Source organism: Phocoena phocoena, chromosome 1 (genome assembly GCF_963924675.1).
Source record: "Phocoena phocoena chromosome 1, mPhoPho1.1, whole genome shotgun sequence".
Lineage (NCBI taxonomy): Eukaryota > Metazoa > Chordata > Mammalia > Artiodactyla > Phocoenidae > Phocoena > Phocoena phocoena.
The window spans coordinates 15,929,487-15,950,876 of NC_089219.1; the positions used below are offsets into that span (position 1 = coordinate 15,929,487).

Below are 21,390 nucleotides of genomic sequence, written 5' to 3' on the forward strand. Positions count from 1 at the left end.
TCCAAGGTCTGTGCTCTTTACCACAATGCTCTACAGCCTCCAGTGTACGCTAGGAGAAATTCATGTCTCATCTCATATGCTCCAGGGCAAAAGTTCCTTGAGTGAAATGGCCAGGTGAAGTGCCCATATTAGTTCACTCATTCAACTAATATTTATTGAGCATGTACTGTATGCTAGGCTTGGGAAAAACAGAAGTGAACAATATAAAAATCTGCCATTTTGGGCTTCCCTGGTGGTGCAGTGGTTGAGAGTCCGCCTGCCGGTGCAGGGAACATGGGTTCGTGCCCCGGTCCAGGAAGATCCTACATGCCGCAGAGCAGCTGGGCCTGTAAGCCATGGCCGCTGAGCCTGCGCGTCCGGAGCCTGCGCTCTGCAACGGGAGAGGCCACAACAGTGAGAGGCCTGTGTACCACAAAAAAAAAAAAAAAAAAAAAAAAAAAAACTGCCATTTTAATGGGATAAACAGGTAATTTTAAAAAAGGCAAATAAAATACACAGTATGTTAGAATATGATGAGTGCTATGGAGAAAAATAAGGCAGAGAAATAGAATTCTGCATGCTGGAGGAGGAGGGAAAGGTTGCAAATGTAAGTTAAATGGTCCTATCAACCAAATGCAATGAGTGGACCATGTTTGGATATTGACTTGAAAAAACCAACTGTAAAAAGTCATTTTGGGGGCTTCCCTGGTGGCGCAGTGGTTGAGAGTCCGCCTGCCGATACAGGGGACATGGGTTCGTGCCCCGGTCCAGGAAGATCCCACATGCTGCGGAGCGGCTGGGCCCGTGAGCCATGGCCGCTGAGCCTGCGCGTCCAGAGCCTGTGCTCCAGAACTGGAGAGGCCACAACAGTTAGAGGCCCGCGTACCGCAAAAAAAAAAAAAAAAAAAAAAAAAAAGTCATTTTGGAGACAACTGAGGACATCTGAACATGGTCTGGGTACTGGATAATGTTAAGGAATTACCAGTTTAGTTAGGAATTAGGTTAGTATGATGGTTATGTTCTCTCTACATTTATGTGTATGTCTGAAAATTTCCAAAATAAAATGTTAAAAAATGGTACGGTAATCAAGGCAGGCATGTGGTGATGATACGAGAGTAAAAACTGAAAGGAAGTGAAAGAGTGAGTAAGGTGGGTTGTGAGGGAAAACCACCCAGGCAAAGGGAACAGCAAGCGTGAAGTCTCTGAGGCCAGTAAGGGACAGAAGAGTAGTAGGAGATTAGGTTGGAGATGCAATGGAAGCATAGTGTCTTGTAGGCCATTTTAAAGACTCTAGCTTTAAACTTTTTAACTGTGAGGTGGCTGAGAAGCCACTGGGAGGTCTGAGCAGCAACGTGGTATGGTCTAATGTAATTTTATTACTATTATTATTTTTTGTGTGTTTGTGTGTGGTATGCGGGCCTCTCACTGTTGTGGCCTCTCCCGTTGCGGAGCACAGGCTCCGGACGCGCAGGCTCAGCGGCCATGGCTCACGGGCCCACTTGCTCCACGGCATGTGGGATCTTCCTGGACCGGGGCACGAACCCGTGTCCCCTGCATTGGTAGGCAGACTCTCAACCACTGTGCCACCAGGGAAGCCCCTAACTTACATTTTTTAAAAGTCTCACTCTCACTGCTATGTTAAGAACAGGCTGAAAGGGAGGGAGCATGGGAGAAGCAGGAGATTATTGCTCTAATGCATGTGAGAGATGATGGTGGCTTCGAAAAGAGTGAAAATAGTGAAGGTAATGAAAAGAGGTCTGTTTATGAATATATTTTAAAGACAAAGTAATTTTTTATAGATTACATTTAGGTGTGAGATAAAGAGACCAGGACAAACCCAAGGTTTTTGGCTTCAGCAACTGAAAAGATGTTATTGCCACTAACTGAGATGAGGGAGGTATGGGAAGTGCAGGGCCTTTCTGGTGGGGCGGGAGAGATGGGGCAGGAGGGACGGGCGAGGGTGGGGTGGGGATCAACAGTTTAGTTTTGGACATGTGAAATTAGCCACACAAGCGGTGATGTCAAACAGGTGTCTGTATATACAAATGTGGAGCTAGGAGGGAGGTATGGGCCAGATTTATATACCTGCACATTAGTATTGTGTAGGTGCTATTTAAAGCTTTGAGAATGCCAAGAATTACCATTCATTCAAAGTGAATGTGGACAGTAAAGACAAGAGGCCTAAGGTCTAACCATGGGGCACTTGTACATTAAGGAGGCAGGAGATGGGAAATCAGGAATCCTTAGGAGGCTGAGAAAGAATGGGTGGGTAGTGAAGCTGGAGGTAAATCAGAAAGGTGTGTGTGGTGTTCTGAAAGGCAAGTGAAGAAAGTGTTTCAAGCGGGTGGGAGCCATCAACTGTGTCAAATACTGTTGAAAGACCAGCAAGTAAGTCAAGGACTATGAACTGACTACTGTAATCTGCAGTGTGGAAGCCCTCAGTGACACTGACAGGAAGAAGTATTTCAGGTAAAATGGTGGGGGTAATGTATGACAAAAGTGGGTTTAAGACAAAGTAGGAGGAGAAAAATTATAGGCAGCAAGTATAGATAGACAACTCATACTTTAAAACTGTACTTTTCTTGTTCTTTTGTTCCGTCAAGCGTTAAGTACGGCTAAACTTTCACGTTAAATATATGTATGGCAGGATTCCACTACAGTCAGTGGTAGAGAAAATCAAAGTAAAGGAAAAAAGAGCTTCAAAGAAAGAAGTTACTATTTAATAAGGTAATAAGAAAAGGTCTTCAAGTTCATCATCATCTATGGGCTGACAACCCACCTATTTTCGGGCAAATTTTGTTTCAACATAAAATGACAACGGGACATGTTCCCAAAGACATGGAGCAAAGTTACACTGCAATCACCAGCATGTCTCATGTAAGTAAAGTAGAACCGTAAGGAAAGAAAAAAGCTGGGGGAGGATACAGTCTCTAGTCACCAAAAACAGAGTAAAAAGAGATAAGAGTGAAATGTATGTCCATCTTTAAATGCGCCAAACAATGCGTATTGGACCCAAAGTTATATCTGTGGCTCATAATCAGGGTATAAGAAGCATGAAAAAACCCGGATATTAATTTCAAATTTTCTGCTTCTATGATTCCCCTTTCTTTGGCACTTTCACTAACTGGCCACTCTGAAGACCACTAAGTGCTCTTCTGAGAATGTGGCTTCTGGGCTGAAAGCCCTGCAATTCTAACTGTATGCCTCAGTAATCCAAAGTAAATACCAGTACTGAACTGTATCAGGACAATGTGCATCCAATACAGAAACTGTCTGTAGAAAGGACTCTGGATTAAACACAATTTCCCAGAAATCAATGTAACAAAGATGTTACACAAACACATTCAAAACACAAACTGTGAATTACAAATTTGAACAATGTGTCTGCATGAATCCACAAGCACATGTGACAATCTAATCAGTCTAGATGCTTTTAAGTGGCAATTATTTTACAAATGAATTACGATCAAAATTCTCTCAGAATTTTACATTAAATGTTTAAATGATGAAAATATTATGCTATTTCTATGCAGAAGTGCTACAGAAGCCTGAAGTCTCCTATGTTCTCAGTTACACATCTAAATAAAAAATGAGCTACCAACCACCTCATCCCCTATTAGGACGGTTACTATCAAAAAACAAACAAACAAAAAAAAAATAACAAAAAAAAAACAAAAAAAAAACCAAACAAAAAAACACCAGAAATAAGTGTTGGTGAAGATATGGAGAAATCAGAACCCCTGTGCACTGATGGTGGGAATGTAAAATGGTACAGTCACTGTGGAAAACGGTGTGGTGGTTCTTTACATAGTTAAAAATAGAATTATCATATCATCCAGAAATTCTACGTCTGGGTATTTGAAAACAGGGTCTCAAAGAGATATTAGTACACAAATGTTCACAGCAGCATTATTTCACAATAGCTAAAACATGAAAGCAACCCAAGTGTCCAATGACAGATGAAAGGACAAACAAAAGGACAGACAAAATGTAGTATATACATACAATGGAATATTATTCAGCCTTAAAAAGAAGGGAAATTCTCTAACATGCACAACAACATGGATGAACCTTAAGGACATTATGCTAAGTGAAATAAGCCAGTCACAAAATATACTGTATGATTCTACTTATATGAGGTATGCACCTAGAGCAGTCAAACATTGTAGAGACCAAGTAGAATGGTGGCTGCTAGGGACTGGGGGACAAGGCGGAACAGGGAGTTCTTGTTTAATGGGTACAGAGTTACAGTTTTATAAGATGAAAAGAGTTCTGGAGATGGGTGGTGGCGATGGTAGCACACTCTGGAAGTATTTAATACAACTAAACACTGTTACCACTGCAAATGGTTAAGAAAGTAAATTTTACATTTATGTGTATTTTATCACAATAAAAAAATTAAAAAAATAATCAGCAGCTGAGAGGACATCGTTTAATGCTGAATATTCTAGCAGCTGACATCATGAAAAGTTACTCTATCAGAGTCTTGTGAAAGTCAACATGCGGTTTGAGTTTCAAAAAGAAACTACATATGGAGATATGAAAAGGAAAATATAATGGGACAAAAAATAAAACCCACAAAAAAAGGTTTTATTCCTAGCTCAACTGAAAGTAATCCTTACTGAATATTTAATCTTTCTCCTTTCTCATGAAAAAGGGGCTAAGGAAGTAATACAGACATCTGTGTTTTAAAGTCCAGGCCTCTGGCTCATACCTGATGTCCACTCTAAGTTTAGGGTAATACTGAGACACGTATTTCCTGATGAGACTGTAGGAAGCTTCTTTAGGTTCACAAAGGCGAGTAAAGGCCAGTGGGAGGATATCCTCCAATTTTACTTGTGGTTCTGGATCCACTGCAGAGCTCCTGTTCTGAAATGTAATATCAAAAATTATCATCATTACAGGATATAGAGTTTTCTTTTCTAATGCTTCTATATTCAACTCAAGGGCTTTCCCAAGCTGACTGCCAAATCAAATAAGCAAAAGAAAACTATTCCTTTTTAGCACATTCAAACAATTCATACCACAGTGGTGTAATGTCACTTGAGTGGCAACTTCTTTTGAGATAAAAGTTTCAGGGTGGCGCAGTGGTTAAGAATCAGCCTGCCAATGCAGGGGACACGGGTTCGATCCCGATCCGGGAAGATCCCCCATGCATGTTGCGGAGCAACTAAGCCCGTGCACCACAGCTACTGAGCCTGCGCTCTAGAGCCCATGAGCCACAACTACTGAGCCCGCGTGCCACAACTACTGAGCCCGCGTGCCACAACTACTGAGCCCGCGTGCCACAACTACTGAAGCCAGCACACCTAGAGCCTGTGCTCCGTGACAAAGAGAAGCCACCGCAATGAGAAGCCCGCACATCGCAGTGAAGAGGAGCCCCCGCTCGCCGCAACTAGGAAAGCCCACGCGCAGCAATGAAGACCCAACGCGGCCAGAGATTAAAAAAAAAAAAAAAAATTGAACTGGGAGAGTTAAAAATATATATAAAAATTAAAAGGTATTAAAAGTCTTAATTCGTTCTTCAATAACAAAGAATGAAAAGGATCATGCAGCACCAGACAGCACTGTACAAAAAAATTCATTTTGAAAGTCTGGAAGCCTTATAAAGAAAGTACAAAAAGCCCCCGTGCTGTAACACTGGAGATGGAGAGGAACAGTCATGATTTCAACTACTGACACAGAGGAAATATTACGTATTTCACTTTATTATCGAATACTTTCCATAAATGAAATTATGTGTCTGGAGGAGGGGGAGTGTTAGTATCTACAAAAAAGAAAAACTGGCTTAAGATATAGCTTTAGGGTCTAATATTGGGTAAACACGTACTTGTATGTCTCTTCTAGTTTAAAAGGTATTTCACAAAAAAGCAGTATAACTCATACAGCTGCCCATAGTTCAACAGAGGGCAGTTAGGCCCACGGGCTCTGGGGCTGGGGTGCCTGGAGTCGCACACTGTCCCGTCCACTCTCTGGCTGAATCATAATGAGCAAATGAATTATAACCTCTCCAGGCCTTCAGAGAAAGGCTGCATCCTGCACAGGGCACACAGTGGACACTCGGTAGACACTGCACTGTGAGCAGTAGTGACGGTATTACAGTGCTCAAGCAAACTGGTACAGACTTCTTACCTTTCTGTTTCTGGACTTCTGAGGTGTTTTTCTTGATTTCTGGACCACAATAAAACTCCCGGAAGCACCTTTTCCTTTTACCTAAAGTAAATTAACTTTAGTTGCAATAACAGGTATTTTTATTTTAAATTACTCTGGCACTCATAATGATAACTTTATACTAGACTAAGCGAATCACAGGGCATGGTGATGCAAGAACTAATGTAAAGTGCTCCTGAGCTCTTCAGAGAAAAAAGAATGGATGAGTCAAAAGACTTGGGATCAAATCCTATTTATGGTACCATTTAGCTATTCAATACTGGACAACCTCATAAACCCTCTGAGCTTTTGTTTCCTCATCTACAAAAATGGTGATACCAGGTTAAACAGTCTACTGTAAGCTTTCAAGAAAAAAAATAAGTGAGAAAACCTCTATCTTGAAAGGAAGACAGCTCCTTGGCAGAAGTTCAGGCCTAGTTAATCTCAGGCCACAATGCTTCCTACAGTTTGCCCGTTACAGATTATTACTGCATATGGGAAAGGTTATCTAGCAATTTTAGACATTGCACATGACGGTATGTGGAAGTCTTAGAATGTACTTCCACAGTTTACGAAGTGCTGTCATAGAACTTCACATTAACCTGAGTCCTCCACACCTTAGCTTCACCTACCCTGCTGTGAATACAGCAATCAAACGGAAATGCTTTCAGCCTATAAACTTGTTGACGCATCAAACTGAGGGTCAGCCTACGAGGCAAAATAGGTCACAAACTATATTTTCAAAAAGAAAAACATGAAGCCAGCTAATAAACCGTGCTGACATATACTATGATACTAATTATAATGGTTAGATAATATATTTTAAGCAATGATTATTTTAAAGGCCATTTAAATATCAGTTTTACAACATTTTGAGAAAGGTAGAATGTGAACTCCATCACAAGACTGTTTTACTCACAGATGGACCCCCAAGCACCTGGCACACAGGACACACTCAATAATATATTTGTGGAGTTAAGTACTTGTTGAAAGTTCCTAAGAGGAATTTAAATGCCTGAGTGGCACAGAATTCTGTTATTAATCAAACCATGCAGAAAGATATAGAAAAAAGGCAACAGGACTCAGGGAATGCAGTGAACTAGATCTTCAGAACCATCTTTGCTATTACCATGGGACCTTGGTAGTTACATCCGCCCTCTGGACCTCTGAAGATTGACAAGAAAGTTCATTCTAGCTAAACAATTTTCTTTTTAAGTTGAGGTACAGTTGATTTACAATATTATATTAGTTTCAGGTTACAATATAGTGATTCAAAAATTTTATACATTATGCTCCATTTAAAAGTATTATAAAATACTGGCTATATTCGCTGTGTTGTACAAAATATCCTCATAGCTCTAAGTAAAGTTTTGATGTACTATGCAAAGTAACATGGATTTATGCCTGAAATCAATACTGGTTTTAGTATTATTCTCAATTTATTCAGGTTTATCTGATGCTCCCAAAAGCCTTAATAGTTTCAGATACTAATAAGTTAAGGTGAACCTATGTGCAAATCTAATTTATAATGATAACCAGTCTAGCCACAGAAGCTAGGCCTTAAAACTAACAACCCTAAGACAAGAACAATGACCTTTTCTGCTGCTGCAGTAACTGGACTCCTCAACCCCACTTCTAATCTGCAGCACCACATAATCTCAAGCACAAGCAGCCCCCCAAAAGTTCAATTAAAAGTACAGGCCGCTAGAAAAAAGTTACATTACCATACTGCTTCTGCTCTCTAGAATAGTTACCTTTAAGCTTTTCATCATCATGTTCACTTATTTTAACTAACAAATTCACAAAGCACAAAAAGCCTAAATGTTACTACATATGGATTTACAGCTAATACATGTTGAAATGATCTTATTACAAACAACCATTTAATACCTGTTTGATAACACCTCTATTTAATTCTCTTTTCAGTGCTTGTTTAAGGAGGTAGCCCCTTCTCTCCAGCTCCAGAGAAGGGTACTTATGGATGATATATTTTCGAATAGCAACCACGGATGCACCACTCTTCTGGAAGCATGCCTAGGAAACAGATTTATCAAACCATACATATTAATTTAAACTAGCTGTTTTTCATGTTTTCTGACACCTATGTTTTCAAAATAAATTATTTTGGAAGTGAACTTGATAATGGATGATAAAAATGGCAGGAAAGAGTGAACAGTATTGCAGGTAACTTCAGTTCATCATGGCTGTGGAGAAATACAGAATTAACAATATTTCTGCAACAATTTTAAATTGTTCAAAACAGCCAAAGAGAAGATACAACATGTGAACAACATTCTGTGTGTTAATGAAGAAGCTCTTTCCATTCTAATTCTATTCTGTATTTAGAAGACAGGTCTTTAGCATTAAAGTGAGGAAAGCAGGGCACTTCTAACCCTTGTAGGTTCACGGATCTGGCCCATTTTATGGAATGAACTTCAGCACACCAGAACCAGTATTCCTCTGCAGGCTTTGTGTGAATGCCAGCAGATACCATAAGCAAAGATAATCTGAGTAAATGGCACAAAACTGGGTTTACAGATGCAAAGCCTTAACGGGCGTTTTGGACAATGAGAGCATTCGATTGCAATTTAAAGTGCCCTCCCTCTTCCTTTTCCATCCTATTTATCTATATTCCATTTGACTAATGCCCGTGGAAAACTGAAGTAGGTCACTGCGTCACAAAGGCAGCAATTCTGTTTCAAAAGCTTTACATTTTGAAGCACACAAGCAGCATCTATTATCTAATGAGCTAGTCCACCAGTTTTGTGTAGCCATTGTCTATAAAATGACCATAGGATTTACTCACTGTCGTTGCATAGAGACTTGGTTGAATGTTATTTTATACACTGACAATAAAGAAAAATAAGTCACAGACAGATGAACCAGAAAAGACTGTACAACACAATTTAATATGGATTGTGTTAAAATGAATCACCTGCTTCAAGCAAATGTCTCTGACCTATTACAACCTACTGAAGTTTTCTCCTGATCTTATAAAAAAACACAAAGAAAATCAAGCAGAAAAGCACATTCTAATGCTAAAACAATCCCTGCTCCACCAAACTGAATAAGATGAAAATAGGTATCAAGATTCCTGTTCAATTCAGAAAATGGAGTCAATGGTCTGAAATCATGATTTGTTTACACTGCATGGAATACACGAGATATATATATATATATATATATATATATGTATATGTATGTATTTCATTTGTACAAACATGCATAATCATATACAAACTATTTTTCAGGCCTAATTATACTGTTTAAATTTTTTGTTTTATTATCTTAGAATTTTAGTCCCTTCTCCACCCTCACTGTAACCCTGCTCCTCCAAACCTAGACTGAGAGGTCACAAAGTGAAATCCTTGAAGAAAGGCTACACAAAGAAAAGAGATCTCACTATAATCAAGCTATATAAACCAAGAAAGTTTTCTTAATGAGTTGAGAGTTGTCTTGAAGGAGTGTACGGAGAGGTCTGAAGGCAAACCTTTTTTCCAGTTTGTTAGTGCCGTCTTCTCAAATTCTAAGTCTTTCCTATGTAAACCACCGCTGGTTAAACTGATCTGAAGCCTTCTCTCCCCAATTCTGACTCAGATCCTAGCAACACGGTCCCTGAAATCAGAGTGTCTATGGCTTCTACTTTAACTCCTCTTGTCATCTGATCATGTGAAATAAACATGGCAAAATGAACCAGAAAAATTTACACACAAAAAGGCAAGGTCAGATTAGAAGATACCCTTAAAACAGGAAAACAGTATCTGATGATCACACAAGCTAATGAAAGTCAATGAATTATAGCAAAGTTATAAAGCTATGGAAGGAGGATAGATTTTGCAAGTATTCTGGAATGACTAGGTGACGAAGCAAAGTAGTGACGTTTCTAAAAGAGTTCTGGTGTGAAAGATAACCAACTACTAATATTAGACGTAAGCTTTGAAAATGAACCTAAAGATAGTATACTTTTTTGAAATAAAAATTTTCTCATTGCTATTCAGTTACCCTGAGTCACAATTCAATTTCATAAGGGCAAGGACTCTGTTTGTCTTATTCTATGCTATATCACTAGTAGGACTGCCTGCTACAAAGAAGGTAGTCCTTAATTGTTTGTTGAATGAATTAACATGTTCAGCCTTCAAATAAAAACTATACTGAAAATAAACTGAGTTTTTAAAAAAAACATCTAAAGATAAGTTAAAAATACTTGCTATAGTAAATCTGAGTTTTTAAAAAAATTAACAGTGCTCACCAAATGTGATAATATTATAAAAACATGAACTTAGCAATGGCTTTCTTCTATTTAAATCTCTTTTAGGAAGCAGAGCAAGATTTCTGATGCCTGCACAGGAGTATGCCATTTTCAAATACGCAAGAGACAAACAGAATAAATCTAAGATGAACTGCTTGAAATAAAAACTTGCCTTAATGGCCTCAGTTAGGATTGCATCCATCTTGGGACGTGGGGAGGAAGCCATCGGTGTTTGTTTCTGGGCCCTGGCTAGCTGGCTGGCAGAAAGGGTAGCCCAGGAAGGTATTGTTTTTTTCACTTTCTTCTCCTTTTCTTTAGACTGATCTTTCTCACTTTAAAACAAAGAATTGTTATTATGCAAGATAAACTCTTCAGAAAGAAGTATAAAGTCAGAAAGAAGAAAAGACCAGAGAGGGATAAAAATCAATGTTTTAATTCATTTCCACACTGAGGTGATACGTAAAATAAGCAACATTTTACAAAATAAAACATTTTTTAAAAACTGGGTTCTACAAATGAACCAAAAAGGTGTGCTCTCCCAGCTGCACACAGGAGAGGAGTCATATAAATCAGCACTAGTATGAAGGGCCAGTACATAAAAGAAATGAGAATTTTAAAATGAATTCTAGTAACAACTGCAACAGATGCGATTCAGTACAGTGCAAAGAACTCAAGCCCTGAAGTCAGAAAACTTGGGTTTGAGTCTCAGCTCCAACATTTACTAGCTATATGATCTTAGCCAGTGACCTGAGTCTCAATCTCCTCAGCTGTAAAACAGTAATGTAATACCAAATACTTCACAAGGTGCTGCAAGAAATGATGAGATTACATTTATAAAAAGTTTTGTGAACCATAAAGCATTATACAAATTTTATTCTAAGTAATAATAACACTCCATGTACCTAAAAGAAAGGGTAGCTGCTAAAAATTCCACAGACCTTACATATACCTATGAAACTGGGATGAAGGATTCCCTGAGGATTATACCTGGAAAGTATAGTTATTTCTAAGTCATTCTTTTATTTAAAATGTAACTCCTGTTTTCACCAACTATGAAAAGAATAGAATGAATGCTACCAGCTGTCCTGCAAAAAAAAATTTTAATTAAAAAAGAATCACCATCACATTGTACAGATCATCAATAGCAAATTTTGCCTTCAGATTTTCAAAGTCACCCTCCAGTTGAATACTTCATCAAATATATACAGAGTTTTAGGTCACTCTAGCAATGTCTTGGTATAGATTAATGCTTTCTAACATAAGCACGTAGAAATAACTCTTTCCTGCAAAGAGGGAGGAATAAAGTGAAGAAGACTCCCTCAGGTCAGATTTTTAGTCACGTTCCATTTCTGACTGAAATTATGTCAATGTTTACAATAGGAGACACTCCCACAATGAATTCTAAGCACAAAAACACATGCCAAAGCCGAAAAGAATGAATTTTGTATCCGTCAAACCACTGTTCTGATAACTACTACAAATTCTAATAGGCCAAACGACTACATCGTAAGCCTATTCCAAAAGATAATTCCAAAAAAAGTAACTCCAAATGGCATGTATCTAGCATAAATTAAGTTGTATCACTTTAAAAAAATGTGACCTACAGTCCTTTTACATAGTCTTCACATACAAATAGCAAGAAGGCATAAGTCCTTACTCCTTTTTGGTTTCCTCAGAAGGCTTGTTTTCTTCCTTCTCTTCATTCTCAGGTTGCCCCTTTGGCTGCTCTGTCTCACTAGATGTAGCAGGTGGAGTTTCATTCTCTTGTTCTTCTACGGTGGAGACAGATTCCTCTGAACTTACATCTGGTTCTAAAAAAAAAAAAAAGAAATCAGGTGAGTAGAATTGCATCAAGTAAATACATTAGAGCCTGAGTCAATAAAAGGGTAAAAGTTTATCTCTTTAAACAGATAAGCCAAATGTTGCAATTAACAGTTGTATCCTAAAATGAACAAATGATTTATGAGTACACTTTTTTCCCCCGATTTATGTCACTCCAATTGCCTATATAAGGGGTTGCTGATCCAGACCATTAGGTGAGAAAAAGAGAAGGATCAGCAAATTGCACAGAAAGGAAACTCATTTTACCCCAAATCAAAACTCTTGAGTGTTTTACTCTATAACATTTATGATGAGACTCATAATTAAGAAATTAGCCATTTCATAATTTAACAGGCTAATATTAGTAAGGGAATAAATAATAGAAAATTAATATTTATTTTCCAAGTGAAATGATTCTGGCAAGTGTAGAAATATGAGAGGGGGAATACTGAGGTCTGCAGTTGCTGGTCTGTGTCTTTTCTCAGTGGGTCTCCTTGAGCAGCCACTACAGAACACAGAACCCCAGGAAATGGTTAAGCAGAGACTTAAAAGAAAAGTGGCCAAAACTAGGCAAAAAAAAAAAAAAGAGGATATGCTTAAAGAGTTTAGTCATTTAAATTATATGAACTCATTACTGGCATAATGAAGACTTCTTTGGGGCCTTCACATAAATAAGAGAATTTTTTAAAATGCCACTTCCTTCTGATAGCCAAACCACATACATACAATGCTAAAGGAATTCTACAAATTAAAATTCTAAACCGTAAGTTTCAGGATAGTCAACTATAATTTGTAAATCATCCTGGATTATGCTCTTCAACCAGACTTGCATGTAAGTGAAAAATCCTCCCATATATGCTCAGCAAAAATCAAGGCTCTAGAGTCAGATATATCTGGATTCAAGTTCAGACTTTCTAACATTCTAGCTTGATATCTTAGAGCAAGTTCTTTGACATCTCCAAATCTCAGTACCCTGACTTCAGAGTTATTATGAACACAATACAAAATGCTTTAGGGGAAACCTGTAGGCTAGCACTTGTACTGATTCCCATCCTCCTCTGGCCTCTTCTACTGCTTCTAGAGCTGTTACGCAAATATTAAGGCTAGAACTTCAGTATAACAATGGTATCTGGTGATACAGATCTGCCCCAACGATCTGACCTAACTGGCCGACCTAACTGTGTAAGAACTTACTTTTAGTTAGTCATGTTTACTTATTTTTACATTGCTTTATTCTAAACAAATTGAAAAGCCAAGACCGTTTACTGAGTTTTACCATAACAGCAGGGCTACAAATGAAATTCCACATTATTTTCTCTTAAAGCTTACGGTTTAATAAAGGTTCAATTGCTCAACAGATAATGAGACACTGTTACATATGAGACAATGTTTCCAACTCACAGAACTACTATGTATGCCTTTTTTGGATTTATAAAATTTACAACATGAGTGAAGTCCAATTATTTTCATGTACAAAATACTATAATGGGACAGAGATAAGATAAACAAACACAACTTGTGAAGTGTCTTACTGGTCCTTTATAAATTCTCGGTTGACTTTTCTAATACCTTACACCTGAATACTCTGGTGTATTCTGAAAACTCACGTTATTAGTGACTTAGTGACTTCAGCTGGCTGTTAAATGCGGCTCAAGATGGGCCATCAAGTGGCTTATCTCAGTGCTGGAAAAAATAACCTATCCTCAACTCACCAGCAACTATTATTTTTTTTAATATGCTGATTCCCATGTCTCCTCACTGCCTTAGGCCAGAGTACCCCAAATGCTTGTAGTATTCGTCTGAGGATTCTGAGACAAAATCCATGCTCAGCTGGAGAAGAGCAGATCCCTAGTGCACTAAGGATAAAGGCATCAAGGGTGCATGTATTATTTTATTGGTAATATATGCTGGTCAGCAAATATTTGGTTCTAACAGCCACGACGGGGACAGCACCATGTGCTCATCCCTGGCAATGAAAAGAAAAGAAAAAGAAAAAGGTCACAAGAACAAGAAAAGCAGTTCCACTTGAAGAAGTGGTTAGAGGTGCCATAAAGGAACACGAATACTCCAGATTGACGGTTCTACCTTTCTCTTGATTTATTATGTTCCCACCTCTGCCTGGCCAATCTTCTCTCCACCAACACCAAAGTTACAAACCAATGATTTGATCGCCCATTTGCTCCCTTAAGGCCTCTTGATAATTTCTGCTTGAGCCTTCCGCTGTCCATCTTGAAGGCCCAAGTCTTCCATTCTTCCAGGGTCTTCATCCCCATGACACTGTATGCCCAGAAGCTACTCTTCGACCATTCCTGTTCTCTCCAACCATCTTTCTGTTTTTTAATTCCAAGAACATGAAATTTTCACCTTCTAAAACTCTTTAGAGACAAGATGAAATTCTTTCTTTGCCCACATGGTCTAGAAATGACATACCAACAGGTACCACCTCTCTCTCTAAATGCTCCCCCCCAAACACTGAAGCATAAAAAAAGAACAAGTAAGTTCAAGGGAATTTATGGGACACTCCAAACTGGAGCAGAAACTCTTGCCTTTTGAAGCTGTCCACCGCTTTACTTTACCTGGCTTTTCTTCCTCCCCTTCAGCGAGCTTGCTCTTGGGAGGAGTTTCCCGGGTAGAATTCACAGCTCGACGAATCGGCATGGTGTTATCTTCTACCTTCTAAGAAAAGAAATGGCCATAATCACACATGCAAACAAAATTTCTCTTCTCTCTCTTTTTCAAGGGGCCTAACTGGGTGTCAGAAGATGTAGGAGAATTCTTCAAGTCGACTCCAGGATCTGATGCAAATTACTTTTAACAAGGTTTTTTGATATGAAATATGATTCTTAAGAAGTACTTTTCAATGTATTTTATTTTAGCTAGAATTTCAAATGGAAATAAGTAATTATACTTGATTTGGAATAAATTTAGGTTTTCTCAGGAGTTTGAGGGGAAAGGGAAGATGAAAAGAACTTTGTATCTACTTGATTTGTTCAGATTCACAACCCAGACTCCCCCAAGGAGAGGAAGGAACAGGTACCAAGAAGGACCCAGCAGGGCCTGAAGTCAGGGACTGATCCAAGAGTGAAGCTTCAAGACTGTGTCAGCCCCTACCTCACCTAACTTGTCCGCGTGGATCAGCTGAGCTCCTACTATAAGTGGGAGTGCCTTAGGATGGACGAGTTCACCTTGAGACGTATCAGTCGCCATTTAAAATAATTTCTAGGCCCGAGTACAGGTTACACTCTGAAGCCTCTGCTGTTAACCACAAGGATTTTTCCTAATGGTTTCAGTGTGGTGAAGAATCAACCTAAAGCACAGAAAAGACCTGGTGTGAAGATTAACAGAAACAAAACTAAACTAAAACGTCTAAATTTAATATACATCCAAAGGGAAAAAAAATTCACTATAAAACTTATAGTTAAGCGACAGATGACTTGGTCAGTTATCATTCAGAAAGATAAAATCACTATCAAAATATAGACTATGTAAAAGCAGCGACTAAGACAAATGCACAAGCCACAGCAGCTGTTGCACCTTCCACATGAACAAAGGCAACAAGGACAAGAAAGCTCATGAGGAACCTAACCCCATCCCCTCTGCTAGTATCAGGAACTCAGAAAGGACAGAATAAGGAGACCTAGAAATAGTTTACTCGATGTTTACTCAAAGATCAGTTTACTAAAGAGAGAGGCTATTGTTGTTACTGTTCTCAAAGGGGTCAGGAAACTTAACTGTAACCTTAACTCCATCTCCATCAGAGAAGTAATACAAGTGCAAAAATACTGCTGAAGAACATGACAGTCTAAGAGCCTCCAGACTCAGAAAAGCAAATTCAGACCATCACCTAGGAGAATAAGTATGCCTCTAAGCCCTTATCTGTCATATTTCTAATGTTAAGTAAAATCAGCACAAAAGAACAAAATTAAAGATTTAAAAATAAAATGCATGTAAATCACTCAAATTTACCTGATCATTAATACCCTCTGCCCTGCCCATCCTCATCTGGGACTCGATAACATTTTATATAAAAACTCTTCCAAAATTTAAGAAAATAATCAGTTAGGCGTTTAGATCTTTGTGCTACTGAACATTAACGAAGACTTGGGAAAGAGCAGACTAGTCACTCAGCTTCTACTTTAAGCTCTAACCCTGTCTAGGAATTTAAGAGCTTTCAATTTGTCAGGTAATAGTTTGAAGCTCCAAACATACAGAATGCTTTCACGTTTACAGGGAAAACCATTTTATGGGAACACCAAGAGCAACGCCAGACTTGTGAACTATCCGTCAACTGCAATGAAAGGCAGCTGAAAGAATTCAAGATCATATAATATGCTAAAAACTTATTATTCAAGAGTAAATTAGGAATATCCACGAATATTTAAAAATTATTAACTGTTACAAAAACTACTTAAAATGCTCATATAGCAGTTCACTTCAACAACTATAAAACACAAAAATAAAAAGTTTTCTCATTTGTGAAAAGTTGGGTTTAAGGGCATTACTTAGGTTTGCGAAAGCTAAAAGTCTATCTTGGAATAATTTCAATACATAAACTTGCTCCCTCACCCAACTAGAACTTACATAGTAATACATTTTCCTTGATTAAAAAAAAAGCAAATCTGATGATACTTTTACATGTAAATACCATATAGAAGTAAAACTTCACGATCAGGTTATTCTTGGTGAAGTGACACTGCTAATGAATTCATCTTCCTTGACCCCTGATAATATGAGCTAGGTTGAAAATGATACTGTGAAGTCAGCAAAACCTTCAGCAGTCTGTTCATAGAGGATCTTTAAAAAATATTTTCCCTGTAAGTAAAATACTAAAAAAAAAAAGTCAAAACCCTTCCAGTCAACTCTATATTTACTAATTGCTCAAAATTGAAACAAACAGGTTTTAGAAAAGGAGTGGGGGTGCAAAGGAAACTACTCTCAACACCAAGATGACAAAATTGCCTGAAGTCAGGGCAACAAGTACATGGTCCATAAAGACATTAGACATCATTAACCTGAGGACAAGAATGTTAGTTTAAATTAGGTCAGGTAAGAAGTATGCCTAGGGTGGAATAACTGAGAAATAAGTTGGTTTGCCAATCTTCCTGGCTGCATCCACCAAAAAAAACAGAGCCTGACACCTTCCTGTTTAAAACCTCCCCATCACCACACCCCCTTATTTCAGTCATCTCACCCCTTACTACTCCACCCATCACTCTACTCTCTTGACTCCAAACACACAGATCTTCTTTTGGTCCTCAGTGTGTGCTTTGCACATGCTCTTCTTTTACACCGCAACATTCTTTTCCTAGACACTTCAATTAGATTTGTGCTCAGTGTCACCCCCTCAGAAAGCCTTCCCATCCTTCTTATTCTTTTTCAGGTTTCTTTATATGGCATTTGTAATAGCATTTAACACCACCTGTAATTCAACATACGTCTATTTACTTTTTTATTATGTGTCTCTTCCAGTGAAATGTAAGCATTACAAGGGCTAGGACTAATTCATCACTGTATTCCCAGCACCTAGAAGGATGCCCAGCACATATTGGGTGCTGGATAAATACTGGGGAAAAAAGTTGAATGAACAATGACACCTGACAGTACTTATTACTATATTCAGCAAGTGTGAAGAACACTTAAAAAATAAAACTAAAATTTAAAATTTAATATAAATATTAAGAAACATTTGCCTCAGCTCTGTATTTCCTTAATAAAGGTCATGAAAATTAAGGCTTCAGTCTATAGCACTTTCTTTTCTTTTGGCCTCTCCCGTTGCACGCGCAGGCTCAGCGGCCATGGCTCATGGGCCCAGCCGCTCCGCGGCATGCGGGATCTTCCCGGACCGGGGCACGAACCCATGTCCCCTGCATCGGCAGGCGGACTCTCAACCACTGCGCCACCAGGGAAGCCCTATAACACTTTCTTTATAATAGGTTGGTTAATGAGTTATTCCATAAGTTCACTGTTCATCACAAAGCTAACAAAACTATATGAATGGTTAATTCATACTACCTTAACATCACAGGTACTCATTAATTTAACTTTTGTTGCTACATTTCTGAATGATCAGACTTTTAGGCCGCCACACTTGTTTCCTCGCAGGAATCTTATCTGGCTGGTTCACTGCTGCATACTTGGTGCCTAAGAAACATGCCAGGCACAGAATAGGTGCTTAATAAATATTTATTAAGTGAAAGAACGAACAGACGAAACTTGAATAAGTTTTTCATCTGGGTTCTTATATGTGCCATCTGAGTTTACCTGTGGTTTATGTGGTCTTTCTGTGGTCATCAACCTGTTTTTAAAATTTAATGGGAGATTAACATAACAAAGAGTTGCTTTCGCCAAGGGAAGTGCTAAGTTGTTTAAATGCAGGCAATAAAGAAAAGGTTGTAAAAGTAGAAAGTCCGTAATTTCAGAGTTTTAATTTACTTTCTCTACATTGAGAAAGCACTAGAAAAATAAGTAGTTCAACAATGTATTTCAGCTTACTGATATCCTTGAAAGTATGCATTTTAGGGAAAGTATTATTTCATATTTTACCATAAAATGTACACAAGACATTATACATTATAATATCATTAGCTATGCACTGATTACATCAAGTTGCTCTCAATCTAAAATCTTTAACTATATTCAGACTTAACAGGTAATGTCACAAAAAGCATGCATATAATTAGCTAGCAACTTCTTTTTCACTTTTGTATTTCAATATATCAGTGTCTATATTGGGCACAGATGCTATGGACACTACAGGGATCTATTCCTAAGGCACGCACAATCTAACTGGCTGAAGAGTTAGGATTTTCATCTATACACGAAGAGTTCAGGACACTTTCTCCAAGTTCTCGCCCTCAATCTTCCAATTAAGCTTAAAAACAAGGCCAAAAATAACCTCTTAAAATGTTACTTCTACTTTGAAACACATTACACTAAACTTTTAAAAAGAGCAATAAGAATTTTAAAAGCTCTTAACAGTTTTATGCCTATGCCAGATTAAACAAAACTAAACCATCTTCCAAAATAAAACTAGACACGTGTAACTTCACTCTAAGACAGGCCAGCTTTGTCCATAAAGTCCCAGGTGAATTCCTAGCTGTACTTTTAACTAAATTCTCACTTTTCAATGTAACATAAAGTCGGGAAGCATGATAAACAACAGAAAGAAAATGTATACGCGGAAAGGGCGGTAAAGTTCACCTTGGCCGTCCTCTTGTGCAGGGGTGAACACTCCCTCAAAGTGGTTAAGTGACTCGTCCTCGGTCACAGACATTGGTCAATTCGGTATCAAAATCTCAAATCTGGGCCTCTCACTTCACCACTCCTGCCTCCAACTCTTTACAAACGCCCCTATTCACACGTTTGACTTTATTAGCTAAAATCACATCACCTAAGGAGCAGTGACTAACAAGCTCTAGGAAAGCCATACGGGAAAACGAAAGCTTAGGCCCGCGTCGCGGCGGCAGCGGCAGCAGCAGCAAAGGCTTTTCAGGGGCGCCAACAGCTGACACCGAGCCCAGACCGCCGAGAGAACCGGTTAGAAAGACCAGCAGAGACAAAGGCAGGGAGCGGCCGGTGCGGCGCCGAGCACAAGGCGGGGGGGAGAGCGGAGCCAGGATGAAGGCGGCGAGGCAAAGGGCGGCGAGCTCAGCGGCGGCGGACACCGAGGTGCGCGCTCATTGCAGCTGACAGCTCGGGCTCCCGCTCCGGGATGCGCGCGGGGAGGCCGACGCCGCGACCCGAGCGGCGCGCGACGGAGGAGGCGGCGGACCGCGAGTCCCAGCGCTCGGCGAACTCACCGCTGGGAGCTCCGTAATGGCGGCGGCGGGGGCGGAGAACCCGGGGGGCGGGTTCGCCACAGCCAGTCACCGCCGCCGGCATCTTTCGAACCGGCTCCGAAAACCGCTGAGAGTAGGGTGAGGGGGAGGGCGGGAGCGGACAGCGAGGCCCACCGCGGGCCTCGGGAGCATGCGCAAGACCTCAGCCAATCGGAGCGGGCGGGAGGACGCTGGCGCAGGCGCTCTGGGACGCAGGGCCCTAGATCAGGGAAGAGCTCCCCAACCTCCCCAGTCCAAACAAAACAAGGGCGGGAGCGCGCGCGCGAGAGGGTCCCGGAGGAGGCTTCCAGGAGAGGGGCAGGGGGCTAGGTCGCCGTGGGGGGAGGGGAAGGGGGCGGAGCGGTCGGGGAAGGCAGACAAAAGGCACCACCTCCGGGGACGCGACCGCCCCGCCCCCTCCTCTCGGGTAGCGGCGTCGGCGCCCCGGGCGAGCGGCCTCCACCACTCGCCCTCGGGGTCCAGCGGGCCTGCACCCACTCCCCACCCGCCTTTTCCGTCCTGAGTTACCTCTGCGCTCCCCGCTTCCTGTCGCCCGCGTCCCGCAAGGATTCTCGGCGCCGCTCCCGCTGCCGCTCGTCGCCTCCGCCGCCGCTGTCCTCCAGGCCCAGCCGCCGAGCTCTGCCGCCCCGCCCCCCTGCCCGCGGCCCCGCGCGCGCGCCCCCCAAGCCGGCCCCGCCCCCGCGCGCGCCGGCGGCCGCACCCCCAGCCCGCGGGAGCGGAGGGAGCGCGCGAGGCTTGCCTCCCCGGTCGGGCGCGCGGGGGCGCGAGAGGGTGCTCCGGGATGTGGGGACGCCCGGGCGGGGTCTGTGTATCCTCGTACCTTCCACCCGGCGCTTCCCGGGTGGCGCCCGTTAGCTTGGGCGATGCGGTTTCGGTCTCTCGGAAAGGCACTCTTTTCACTTAACCCTTCTCTACTCTGGTTCAGTCCCTGGTTTTGGCGATCCGTCTGCCTTTAGAGGGGTTGGCATTTCCCGCTTCTGAATTTAGCCACAGCACAAGAACTACACTTCTTTGAAGGTGGTTGGAATAATTAGAAACCCAGAGAGCGGAAAATTCAGTACCTCACGTTCTTTCCCATTAAGTATCCATACAGTACAGGGTAGCGTAATAACTCAGGAAAAGAACTGTAAAAGTTGATTTTCTAATCAATGAAACGGTTTTCCCTGGCTCCCTAATCTGCATATGCAGGGACGGTTCTCAACAAGGAAACCGTGGGATTAGAAAACAGGGAATTCCCTCTGGATTGCCATTTTACGTTGGTATCAGCGTACTTCGGCTTGTACATACTGTTTAAAAATGTAACTTTTCAAAGTCGGTTTGGGAAAATTCGATGTACCTAAAGTAGTAGGTGTC

General features: G+C 40.6%; 1 protein-coding gene across 3 annotated transcripts in view; it reads right to left on the minus strand.

Moving 5' to 3' along the window:
- The window catches only part of HP1BP3 (heterochromatin protein 1 binding protein 3), a 35,466-nt gene extending 14,809 nt beyond the window's left edge, over positions 1-20,657 (minus strand). Inside the window, exons 1-8 of one of the 3 annotated variants that reach the window (XM_065879402.1) lie at positions 19,999-20,012; positions 15,311-15,506; positions 14,776-14,875; positions 12,036-12,189; positions 10,551-10,710; positions 8,020-8,163; positions 6,112-6,192; positions 4,694-4,848 (exon numbers count right to left, since the gene is read on the minus strand). In XM_065879402.1, the coding sequence (XP_065735474.1) occupies positions 4,694-4,848; positions 6,112-6,192; positions 8,020-8,163; positions 10,551-10,710; positions 12,036-12,189; positions 14,776-14,875; positions 15,311-15,406 (890 nt within the window). In that variant the 5' untranslated portion in view covers positions 15,407-15,506; positions 19,999-20,012. Of the gene's footprint in view, positions 1-4,693; positions 4,849-6,111; positions 6,193-8,019; positions 8,164-10,550; positions 10,711-12,035; positions 12,190-14,775; positions 14,876-15,310; positions 15,507-19,998; positions 20,013-20,544 lie in introns of those variants that run through there. The other 2 variants (XM_065879416.1, XM_065879410.1) reach the window with 2 other exon arrangements.
- Between the last annotated feature and the right edge of the window lie 733 nt (positions 20,658-21,390).